At 39.1% G+C, this 11,665-nt stretch overlaps 3 protein-coding genes across 3 annotated transcripts; all 3 read right to left on the bottom strand.

The window, feature by feature from the left end:
• Positions 1–1,022: 1,022 nt before the first annotated feature.
• On the bottom strand, positions 1,023–5,168 carry LOC106930506 (uncharacterized). The gene is made up of 2 exons (XM_015008093.2): positions 4,429–5,168; positions 1,023–2,255 (listed from the first exon to the last, which is right to left on the bottom strand). Exon 2 carries the CDS (start codon positions 2,139–2,141, stop codon positions 1,560–1,562), a length of 582 nt encoding a protein of 193 aa, XP_014863579.2. The 5' UTR covers positions 2,142–2,255; positions 4,429–5,168; the 3' UTR covers positions 1,023–1,559.
• Positions 5,169–5,261: 93 nt separating this feature from the next.
• Positions 5,262–8,933, bottom strand: LOC106930505 (uncharacterized). The gene is made up of 5 exons (XM_015008090.2): positions 8,604–8,933; positions 8,349–8,512; positions 7,631–7,867; positions 6,715–6,921; positions 5,262–6,634 (listed from the first exon to the last, which is right to left on the bottom strand). Exons 1-5 carry the CDS (start codon positions 8,921–8,923, stop codon positions 6,444–6,446), a joined length of 1,119 nt encoding a protein of 372 aa, XP_014863576.2. The 5' UTR covers positions 8,924–8,933; the 3' UTR covers positions 5,262–6,443.
• Positions 8,934–9,743: 810 nt separating this feature from the next.
• LOC106930508 (immediate early response 3-interacting protein 1-like) lies at positions 9,744–11,410 on the bottom strand. The gene is made up of 3 exons (XM_015008094.2): positions 11,245–11,410; positions 10,971–11,072; positions 9,744–10,094 (listed from the first exon to the last, which is right to left on the bottom strand). Exons 1-3 carry the CDS (start codon positions 11,333–11,335, stop codon positions 10,039–10,041), a joined length of 249 nt encoding a protein of 82 aa, XP_014863580.1. The 5' UTR covers positions 11,336–11,410; the 3' UTR covers positions 9,744–10,038.
• Positions 11,411–11,665: the final 255 nt, after the last annotated feature.

Genomic DNA, 11,665 nt, shown 5'->3' with positions numbered 1-11,665 from the left:
GTTTTCGCTTGAGATTTGCTTTAATCTGAAAGTTACACTGCAAGTGTTGCTTCAGGCTGACAAAGCAAAGAGCAGTTAGGTTACATCAGCCTGGAAAAGGTGCAGCAGTTTAGATCTGTATCAATCTGATGTTAGTTTGGAAATGATAACGGAAGAAAACTTGCATAGGACTGTTTTTAGTCATACTCACCACTCTGAGGGCTTTAACACAAGAGCCACATTCACTCAACTGCACACACATCCATTTCTGTAGCTATGTATAGATTAAAACTGGTTTAGATGCCTCGACCAAGGGCACACTGACAAGTGGCAATTGGGGAAGGTGGAATCAAACTCGCAACTTTCTGACTGCTTTCTTGCCACTGAGCCACATCTGTCCAGACATTTGTTGGATGTATATAAAAAAAAACAACTAAAAATGAATTCAACTTAAGAAGGCAACTGGACTTCACCCAAAAGTTCAGGTCTCAACATGGTTGGTAGTAACAAAGAATCCACAAATTGAGCACATTTATTCAGTAGGAAAAAAATAAGTGTGTTTAACATTAAAATCACCAGAAGCTCAGTCGTTGGTACCGCTGCTGTTTGTACAGCGTCATTTTGCCAACAGGACGACACTTCTTCTTTAATATTTAGCAAGATTGGAGAATATAGAGTTCTGGGTCTTCTCTTTCACTATTTTCCTTACCATCCTGCTTACATGCATGGTGACATGATAAAAGGAGGTCCTCTTCCTGTCTGGAGCTACTTGCTGAAAGAATTGGGCATCAGTGTCACATCACAGTCCTATCCCAGGGAAACAGAAAGAAATTGATAATTTATTATAAGTCCCTAGAAGTTTTTCAACTAAAAAAAAAAAAAAACGTAAAAAAAGAAAACAAATGTTTTGGTTTCGTTACCTCCAGTTAACAGTTACTGGAGGTAGCTCTTAAACATTTTATCTGTCTTAAGTCGCTAGATAAGTTGTTTTGGGATTTTTTTTTACTCATGAAGTGCGTAAACAACAAGAATGAACAAAAAAAGACCTTAAAAATTTGATTTATTTCAGGTTAGCACACATTTGTTTATGAACTTCTGTGTAGTTCTAAAATCCTTCACCATGAACAGATCTAAAAAAAAACATGCATTTCGTTTAGTATAAAAAAAAATTCTAACAAACTTTCGAGAAGTATTTGTTTACTTCAAGACTGATCATCTAAACTAAGATTCTGTGCACGAAATCAAAATAAACATCTTTCTTTAAAGAAAAAGTACATGAAAAAAATTCTGGAAGTCAATATTAAGAAGTGTCTCAAACAGCCTATTGTGCCAGTTTAACCATTAAGTACAAATGTGCTTCATATCACAAAATGTTTCTCCTGAAAGGCAAGAAACCAGTAGAAATGGAAGTGGAACTTAAAAGTTTTTCATGCATATAAAGGTTTAACAAAGAATGATAACATGTGGTTGTTCTCATATCTGTGCATCCCTAGCTGTAGCCTAAGAAAATCCCAGAATGTTTAACAAGTATGGATACTTTTGCCAGGCTGTGTCATTGGGTTTCAGAAGCTCCTGACCAGTCATAGCACAGTGCAGGAGCAGCAGGGATTGTCTTTGTGTACTGCCTCGACCTCCTCCAGTGGTGGGGGGCCACGGACCGAAGACTCATCCTTGGACTCGGACAGCGAGCCCGTGGACGTGGACAGGAGCCTCCCGCACACCAGGTCGGCGGCGTTCCCATCCCTGACGGAGAAGTCCGTCACAGTTTTCTCCCTCAGCGACATGTCCCCGTCTTCGTCATCGTCTATCAACACAAACTCCTTAAGGTACATCGTCCCTGCTCTATGTAGACTGTGGTCCTCCACCGACTCCTCAAGAGTGTAGCCATCTACAAAGGTGATGGTGGAAGACTCTGTGAGCGACTCCTGTGGCTCTGTGGAGTTGTCCTCAGGGCCCGAGTAGATGTGGCTGCTTGAATCCAAGACCGGCGTAGAGTTTCTGTGGAACGTCTCACCTCTCACACTGAACGTTTGTTCCTTTTCGGTTCTAGGAATGAGATCCGGAGCAGACGGAACCCTGTGTGTTGTGTCACCTCGGCTCCTGAGCTGGTCTCTTCGTTTGTGAGCGTTGACTTCCACAGCGTGGCCATTCCCGGGGTACATTTTAAGAGCCACTCAGAGGCAGTCATGATAGACCTGCGCACTCCTGCTCCCTGGTGGCGGAGAGAAGGAAGTGCTGGCACTGCTGCCGCCTCCTCACGACGTCACAGATCGGTCCTGATGCAAAATACAAAGATGGAGATTCACTTCAAAGGTGTGAATATACATAAGATTAAATCTATTAATTACTTTTTAATGATATCCAAATAGTAAAAACAGGCTTTGGGATGTTTTGATAATTCTGACAAATAAGCAAAACAGAACAATGCAAAAAAAAAGAAGAAAAACCTGCCTAAAGTTTTTCAGCACTTCATTAGAGTGTGGAGAATGTAAAGATGAAGAATGACATAAAGTATTAGACTTCATTTGGAAAATATGCAGGATGTAAAAAATGACCAGAAACTTCAAAAAAGTCCAAAAAAGATAGCCAGGGGGTAATTTGAAGAAGCACAACAATTAGAAAAAAAGATAGCATTAGAAGTGAAAATCAGCATTAAAACAGTTGGTGAAATATAAAAAGAAAACATGACAGAGGCTGACAAAGGGCTAATCTGTTGTCTTAAAACCAGCTGACTTGTTCTGAAAGCTGCATGAAAACTGTTTAAAAATTATTTAATTTGGTTTTGGTTTGACAAAATTAGTATGTTGTTGTGAGACAAAGAACAATTATTCTCTGTGTTACTGCCATCACAAAAGGTTGGAGCTTTTAGGGGAGAAAAACCACAGACAGGATCAGTCTAAGAGTCTGAAGCATGGTGGCGGAGGGTCTTTACTTAACTTTACTTTCCATTATTTACCAAGAACTACTGGTTATTATGACCACAGCTGCTGTTCACACTAGTGAAACAGCGCTGGAGACAATCTATCATCTACAAATTACGTCATTGCCATATTTTATTCAGATTATTCTGTTCACGTTTCTGCTCTTTTCCACTTCCATATTAACTGGAGTAGATAATTGTAAGCAGGGGGGAGTTGTTGTACAAACCAGAGAGAGAGAGAGAACGAGCTGTCATTTGGGATAGGACTCTGGATCAAGAAATGAAGCCTGCACTGTGAAAGAAGCAGAAAATAACTTGCGTTCCCTCAGGACTGGCTCTTTGAAGACACACGCAGATGATTTTCTCTAATGCGCCCCAACAAAAGGAGGAAAATGATTGTTTCGTTCTCACTTTTTCATTCCCATCCTCAGAAAAAGTCACTGTGGATATGGGTTCACCACTAACATTAACATAAATAAACCATTCCTTATTGAGAAAAATCTCCACAGAAATTACATCTGGACACTGAGATGGCAACGGAAGAAATCTGGATTAGCTGAGTAATCTCTGGTGAACCATTAAGTGTTTATGGTCCCACGTTTTAGATCCAGTGGAGGACCTACTTTCATTTTCTCTTAAGTTAAATCTCCCATCAACTCTGACAAAGTTAATAAAGTCTTTGACAGACAAACAGGCCCAAAGCATCACAGAACATTTTTTTAACCCTTAATCATCCATCATCAGAGAAAAGTACAAAGTTCAAGTAAAAGAGACAATACCCTTGAGCAAACTTTGTATGTTTGCGTTTAAGTTGGTAGGACACAAAAGGCTTAATCACTGTGCAGAGTGTTTGGTTGCTATGGTGATATTGTGAATCCAGAATGCCACCCTTTGCAGCAAATACCTAAAAATAAGCTTCGGAGATATAAAAAAATAAAAAAATACTGCTACCTAGTGGTGGCAAGTTAAATACACATTTCATTTATTGAATTACTATTGCTGCTATTTATATTACTATAGTAATCATCTTTGTAAAAGGAAAAGTGGCTGTTATCCATCATTTTGTGGTGCACCTGTACCCCACACCTCCGTCCTAATATTAATGTCTGCATCTACAAGTACCTCCTGAAACGTGGCTGCAGTATTTTCTGAATTAGATTGGCTAGCGTGGTAAATAAACACAAAATTGAATGACGTCCTGATGAAGGACGTTTCCAGTTTCTGGCTTTATAAGTTTAATGCAGCTCACGTTGTACAACAGCTTGACAAAATGACCGTGTTACATTCTACTGATTCATATGCATGACAGAATCGGGACTCTATAAATGAATAATAACAAAATGCACGAAAACATGAGCCACTGGAACTTAGAATGGCTACCGAGCAGATAAAAGATACATAGGGCTTTAAGTGGCTGCTTAGTTTTGCTGCCGATTTTCAAAAAGAAGGGAACCGTTTTTTCACACTAACCCACAAGAACATAACAGAGCAGAAGATTGAGGCAGGTAATAATGACATTGTGTTTTTACCTGAAGCCGTCTGAGCTGCTTGCCTCCCTCTGATCCTCCGTACAGCCGGTGGAAATGACTTCTCATCTGAGCAGAAACTGGAAACAAAGACACTCCCAGCCTCCACTTAGAAACTACAACTGCTCTTTGTGGCACTGAGAACAAACCACGCCTTAAACCAAAACCACGAACATGATTGGTTACAAATATGTGTCATTTTTAATTGACTAAATATGAGTCGATTTAGTCAAGTGTTGACAATTCAAACAGCTGCATAAAGCTGCAGTATACATAACTTTTAACAAATATGTTTTTTTCCATATTTGTTAAACGTGTCACCATATTGTTACAGAATGCTACCAGACAGATAATCTATGAAAAAAAAAAAAAAAAAAGCTCCTCCATTTCCTCATGATGCTAATGCTGTCTGAAGAAATACACCGCTCCAGGTCAGAAGCAACCAATCAGGCCAGAGGAGGGTCTTAGCGCCGTCAATCATGTTCGTGTATTGAACAATATGCTAATGGTGGAGAAACAATTTACCAATCCAGAGAAACTGTTTATTTGCCATCACCGGTGGTCACACTAACCAACCTGAACATTCAGGCCAGGCAACATGAGGGTGATTGACAGCACTAAGACCCTCCTCCTGGCTCTGATTGGTTGTTTCTGCTGTGTGCACTGGGAGCACTAGGAACAGGCAGAGGAGCTCCGTTTGTTTTCACAGAATATCTGTCACGTCTAATACTCTATGGTCAAAACATATTTAAAAAATAAATAAATAAAAGTTACATACTGCAGCTTTAATGAAAACAATACAGAACTAGCTTTTACACAGAGGTCCTCTCAATAAATTCAAAAATCATTGAAATTTATTTAAGTAATTCAGATGTGTATGTTAAGCTCATACAGATTAATTACAAGATTGACATATTTTCACTGTTTATTTTGATAAAAATCAATTTCTTGAAAAATGTGAATATTTTATAGAGATAAAAAAAAAAACATTTTTACACACAAAAATGAGAGGCTACTGAAAAGTGTCTACACGTTTATGCAGTCAACATGGAGGGGCTTGGTAGGGGCTCCTTCTACATGAAATAAAATGTGAAAGCAGTGACAAGCACAACATGGCTAATGGAGCTTTATTACGGTGAATTTACGCAGACGAAATTTAATAAATTTTAGGGCCAATTTAAACATTAAACTACGTTCTAACAAAGAGTCACACTCTTTGTAAAGCTACCCTGACAGATGCATTGGAAGTCATGTTCAACCAGAAGACAGAGGAGGTCATAATTATTGCATGATCTTAGAAAAAAAATCCATTCATCCAAATCCTAAAAAAACAACAAAAAACAAAAATGTGTATATTATGAGAAAACACCTAGTAAATTGCTTTTCAACTATAATCAAATCCTCTTAGTCCGATTTGTTTGACAAAGCTTAAGACTTTTCAAAACAACTTAATTTTTTAAAACTAACACCTCTCAGCTGTGCAGCGATGCATGAAGAGCCACTCCTCTCTGTGCCACACACTGAAGGGCAGCATATAAATAATCCAAGAGGACAGACTCTCACACACATGGAAGCTGCAGACGGAAATACTGGAGTGATGAAATATTGAAAAACATTCAGTCACAGCAGGAGTGATGTTTGCTTTGACCCAATACGGTCAGCGGGTCGACACAGCACCGACAAAGTGTTCAGTGGGTCTACAAAACGTCCAGCGTAAACCGTAACCTCAATCTGACTGGAACCTGCTGAAGGGAAACTAGATAAAACATTTATTATTACTGAAACAAAGTGAAGATTCTTCTGGTGAAAAATCATCCTGTAAGCTAAGAACCAAAAGAAATCAACACAGATTTTTCCCAACAGATCTTTTAAAGAAGGAAAAAATGTGCTGATGACTGATAATAACCTGAAACATAGAATTAGAAAAAATTAGATCCTGTTTATGAGTTAGAATGACCTAGTTAAAGATTATCAGAAAACCGGTACGTAAACATTTTTGTTGACAGACGCTCTCCATCCTACGAAATCAGTCCCACCATGTGGGAGGAGCTTTGTCCCTGTAGTTGCACCTGGAAACTCAGGCCTTCATCAGCAGACTGACCCACGTTTTTGCTCGTGTCCCAGAACCTGATAGTTACGGTTCCTGCTGCTGGTGGATTCTCCTTAAACTGGGCTGTGACACAGACAGGAGCCGTGATGATTTCAACACCTGGAGGCACAACAGAGATGTGACGCGTCATTTGCCTGGCTGCAGATAAATCTGTGGTCGATAATCGGCTGCCTTCCTACCTTTGTGCTTTTCTATTTCAGCCAAGCAGACAGACAGCATCCACAGACCCGGCACTGTTCGAGACTTCAGGCCGCAGAACACAGCCGGCAGAGACAGGAGGCGATGCGGGGAGTAGTCGGTGAAGGGCCAAACACACTGAGGGCCGGCCAACAAGGGGACTCTGACCTCCATCTGCTTCATACTGTCCTTATCGTCTGGTTCCTCCTCTGAAACAGTAAAATTCACATTTATGAAAGGAAGAGTACACAAAAATCGTATGCAAGTCATAGTAGTAACATATGTTTACTCAAGTAAAAGTAAAAAGTAGTCATTCAAAAATTAAGAGTAAAAACGTTATTTGGTAAAAAGGTTACCCAAGTACTGACCAATTATTCAAACATAATATTTAAAAATTATATCAGACAGACCAAATTATAAAGTTATGTGAAAATGTTGGTATTTTAAAGAAGTATTATTATGTAAAACCGACTTGTTAGAGCTTTACCTCATGTTATAATGTCATTTGCTCATTAAAAACATACTTGTTGCCTCGATTCTTTTCTGCATGTTTGAGAAATACTTTAATCTCCAAGGCAACCATTCAGCTGTGCAGAACGCCTGCGTGGACCGAGTTCTTACTCAGAGCTGCGGTTTCCAAGCTTCTGCCTTACAGAGCAAAAAGTACAGCACAGTAAAAATACTCCTAAAGTACATTTTGTCCAAAGGGTTACACAAGTAAATGTAACTGAGTAAATGCTGAGTTTCCCCCAGTGTACTATAAGCCTGGCGGGCCACCAAGCTGTATTTGGTGGCATCGTTAGCCTGGAGGGATAACAACGCTTCCCCACCAGGCTAAGTGTTGTTTGTTTGTTTGCTTCTAAATGTAAGGTATGAATGTTTCTGAGCAGAAATCACCACAGAAGATTTCACACTAGCCTTCGTTCCTCAGCAGGTCTCTCCTGGGCTTGTGGCGCCGGTTCTGTGACAGCAGCGTTACGACGCTCTCCCACACCGGACATCCGGAACGAGACGCAGCGGACAAACAGACGTCCACCTCCACCCCTGCATCCGTCTGCTGGTATCCCTCCACCGCGACCTGCAGTGTGAAAGGACCCTTCTTCAGCTCATCGATTGGCTGAAGGGTTTTCAGGCTCTGTCGCACACGGACAAGACCTGACAACAGAAAGTTCATATTGGTGAAATACCGGCAGCAGGGAGGTGAACAGTATTCTGCAGGAGTGTCAGATAGTGTCAGTACTGCTTCTTTTTTTTTTCTTTTTTTTTTTACTGCTGACATGGGTCTGATGAAAACCTCAGCATTTACAATACCTTGCAAAAGTATTCACTCTCCTTTTATTATGATACTACCACACAATTCAATTGATTTAGTTGGATTTTCACATAATTATCCAACACAAAGTAATGGATAATTTTTATTAAATTATAAGCTAACGATATCATTTTAATAAAAAAGGCCTGACCAGTATGGCTGAAAATGAAAACCAGGTATCATTCTCTTTTTGAGTTTATTACTCATGTAAAATCTCAACAGAAACCAGATGTTTAATTGTAATGCGGCTAAACTTGAAATATAAATTGAAATGTTAAACCACGCCGTAAGGAACTGCATTTGTTCGTGTTGTTTTTGTTGTACCTGCTGGGCTGAGCCTAAAGTTGTGGTCTGTTAACAACATAAGCATTAGTCTGGAGCAGAGAACCTCCGGGAAACACAGCGGGAGGTCTCTGAATTCAGTGTCCGGATAATCCCATCCATAACCCGCTGCTCCGCAGAATCTCCTCAGCACAGTTCTGTCCAGCCTCAAAGAGCAGCACAGATACGCTAACTCAAAACGAGAACGTCCAGCAGTCCGGCTAATGTATAAAGTGTTTTATCACACTACTTACTCACCTGCAGTTGAGCACCGTGTAAACAACAGCACGCGCTCCTGTGGCGCGCGCTGCGTACAGGTGGCCTGCTCTCCGCGTCACAGCTCTGCTCAGGTATTTGATGTAAAGATACACAAAACTCGGAAGTTTGTCGCTATTCAGCGCATTTTGACGCAGCAATTTGTGAGAGCGATAAATGTACATGTAGCCTAAACATACGGAACATACAGAGAGCGAGGCAACAACACAGCTTCGAGCATTTCCCATGCTGCTCAGACTTTGTGTTTTGAACTCGGAGGTCAGACGGCGCAGGATACTGTTGAGTTCTACGGCAAGCGTCATGAGACAAACATGCTCGATTATTTAAAAAACGGCTGGAAAATAATGAATTAAAGCACTCATTTATTCTGAACTAAAAGATATTCTTCAAAATACGAAAAGTATTCCGATATATGTTGGATAATTTCAAGAGAAGGTTTTAAATTGTTAAACCTTATTATTGAAAGAGTATGTTGGACCCTTTATTGGTCAGGTCTGCAACCATTAAGGGTTAATTTGAATTTTCACAGTAGAACAAACATCCTTCTCAAAATAATAAACTCAGTCTTTATGAGTAGAATAGGTCACAAATTCCCAATGGACCTACTCCAGAGACTCATAGGGTTAGCCATTTTTATCACTCAAAATAAAGTTTGCAGATGGTCTTCAAAATAAGAGTAGGTTCCATATTATTGCTGGGCAATGTTGACCTTTTAAAATATGGCATTTAAATGAACGCTCAAAACGACACATGGAAAACGTGATTCTGTTGGCCTTTCAGATTAAAACTCACAGATACCCATCAAAATAAGAAACTTAACTTAGTCCTATATGTTGAAATGGTTGTCAAGCCATTAAAAGCCCCCAACAAAGCTCATTTTTATTCCCTTACTTCAAAACTTCAGTAAGGGAATAAATTGAAAATCAAACTAACAGGCACAAAAATATTTAAAAACTTCAAGATTTTATAGGTTATGTTATTATAGCAGAAGGAAGTTAGACAGCACTAAATGAGTTAGCATTTTTTTTAAATGACAAAATAAAACCAGAAGAATCCTTTAACTTTTATAGTACATAACATATTCCTCCAGGAAATTTTCCAGTGACACTTTGTAACACAGAGTAATCTGAAAAGCTCTTTATTCTTGAGCATTCGGACAAAAACAACATTTTCAACAACTGATTCCAATTTCTTGCAAGTTCTTAAATCTCTGATGATGAATTGTAAAACTTGTATTTAGCTGATCATCTCTTTGGGGAAAAGGTCATCAGAGTTATGACTTTATTTGTTGTTGAAAGAGACATTCGTATTAAGGCTGTCGCCATGGGGATGTTATGAAGCCGGTTCTTCGGAGTGGTTCCTGAGCAGACGGACCTGTGGCAGTCGGCTGGTCCATCCAGACTGGATCGACTGTTCTTCATCCGAACAGAAGCAGCAGAACAATGCAGACTGAATTCACGCCTATAAGCGGCACTGCAGGACGACACACGTCAAGATCAGGTTATTTAAAGAAACATTTAACACAATAACATTATCTTCATTAATTTCTTGCATAACTTTGGCTGCGTTGATGTAAATGGCATAATATTTTAAATTAACTTTATATTTTTCTTTTCAAGTATTATTTGCCTTCTAAAGGAGACAGTGCAAACTGTGTCCTGTTAGCATTTTTAAGGTCATTTATGCCTATTCAACAGGGAGTTTTGATTACATCACCCTGGCAATTTGAATAGACTTTTTTTTCATTTCCTTGTGATAAAAATCCCTTTACAATGTCACATGTTATTGTTTTCCAATAAGTTAAGAATTTTATTTGCTGTAAACCCCCAAATTTGGTGTAAATAGAATTGGAAAGAAGCCAAACACCTTTGACCCTCTTTTACTTTATAAGTAATTCTATACAGTCCTCTATTAATATTGAACACACAGATACTGCGATAACTATGAATTAGCACAATACTGTATAACCCTGTTGCTGTGTTTGACGGGATAGTTTACTAAGCTCAATAAGTTGAAAAAGGATTAGTTGGCTGATTTTAGTGGTTAGCAGTAAATATGTTTTTTTCTTTTTTTAGCAAAAATGAAAAGAAATGCTTACATCTCATAATATATGCCTGCATTTTATAACTGTGAGGCTATAAACTTTGCTTTTAATGGAACTTATCAGTTTAGTATTTTACACTAGATGCTACACAAAACCTTAAAATACATGAAAGTCAACATGTTACTCAATCTGTTACATATAAATGAGGGATTCAAAAATATCCCACCCAAGAGTTTTTAAATAAAATTTAAAAAAAAGTTGATCAGAAACAAGCCAGAAACTGCAGTGTAAAAAGAAACAGGCACCTCTCATCACTGTCCTCACAGAGCGGATGAGGTTCATCAGCTGTACTTTGATGCCTGGTTCATCACCAAACCCTCCAACGCTTTGGTCCACTCCCCAGCCGACTAACCGAGAGCGAAAACAAACACCAAACAACACAAACATATAATTCCGTTACATTCTGTTAAACTCATTAGCCTGTAATATCTAATTTAGGAAGTTAGCATAAGCTAACAAGTCGGCTACATTCAGTAGTCCTGTCCAATGACTCGAGGAATTTACAACCTAGCTACTTACTTTTACTGAGGAACCTTTCTTCGTGTAACACAGCGACAGCGTTTATACACAAGATAGCTGCTTGAATTAGAGAATACAGCGTAAATGCCATGATAAGTATACAGCAGCTAACTGCAGGCTAGCTGAAGCTATTTACCTATGACGCGGAGTACGGTGGCCGAGGATGGGAAAATGTGTCCGATTGGTCGAAGTCCGCACTCTTTATTGTTATAATACACAGAATCAAGCTTCGTTCGTATTCTGTTACAATAAATACTCCGTTTAATTACAATACTCCGCAGAAATACTCATATTTTACACTGTATTTTGTGTGTTGTAGAGCATCATTAAAGGGGCAGTAGTATGTAAAATCAACTTTTTAGCTTTACATCATGTTATTCCCTCATCAAAAACATACCTGAAGTGTTACTTTGATTCTTTC

Source organism: Poecilia mexicana, unplaced genomic scaffold, assembly GCF_051168715.1.
Source record: "Poecilia mexicana isolate PSO_F unplaced genomic scaffold, ASM5116871v1 scaffold_9, whole genome shotgun sequence".
Classification (NCBI taxonomy): domain Eukaryota; kingdom Metazoa; phylum Chordata; class Actinopteri; order Cyprinodontiformes; family Poeciliidae; genus Poecilia; species Poecilia mexicana.
This window is presented reverse-complemented; position numbering and strand designations above follow the sequence as displayed.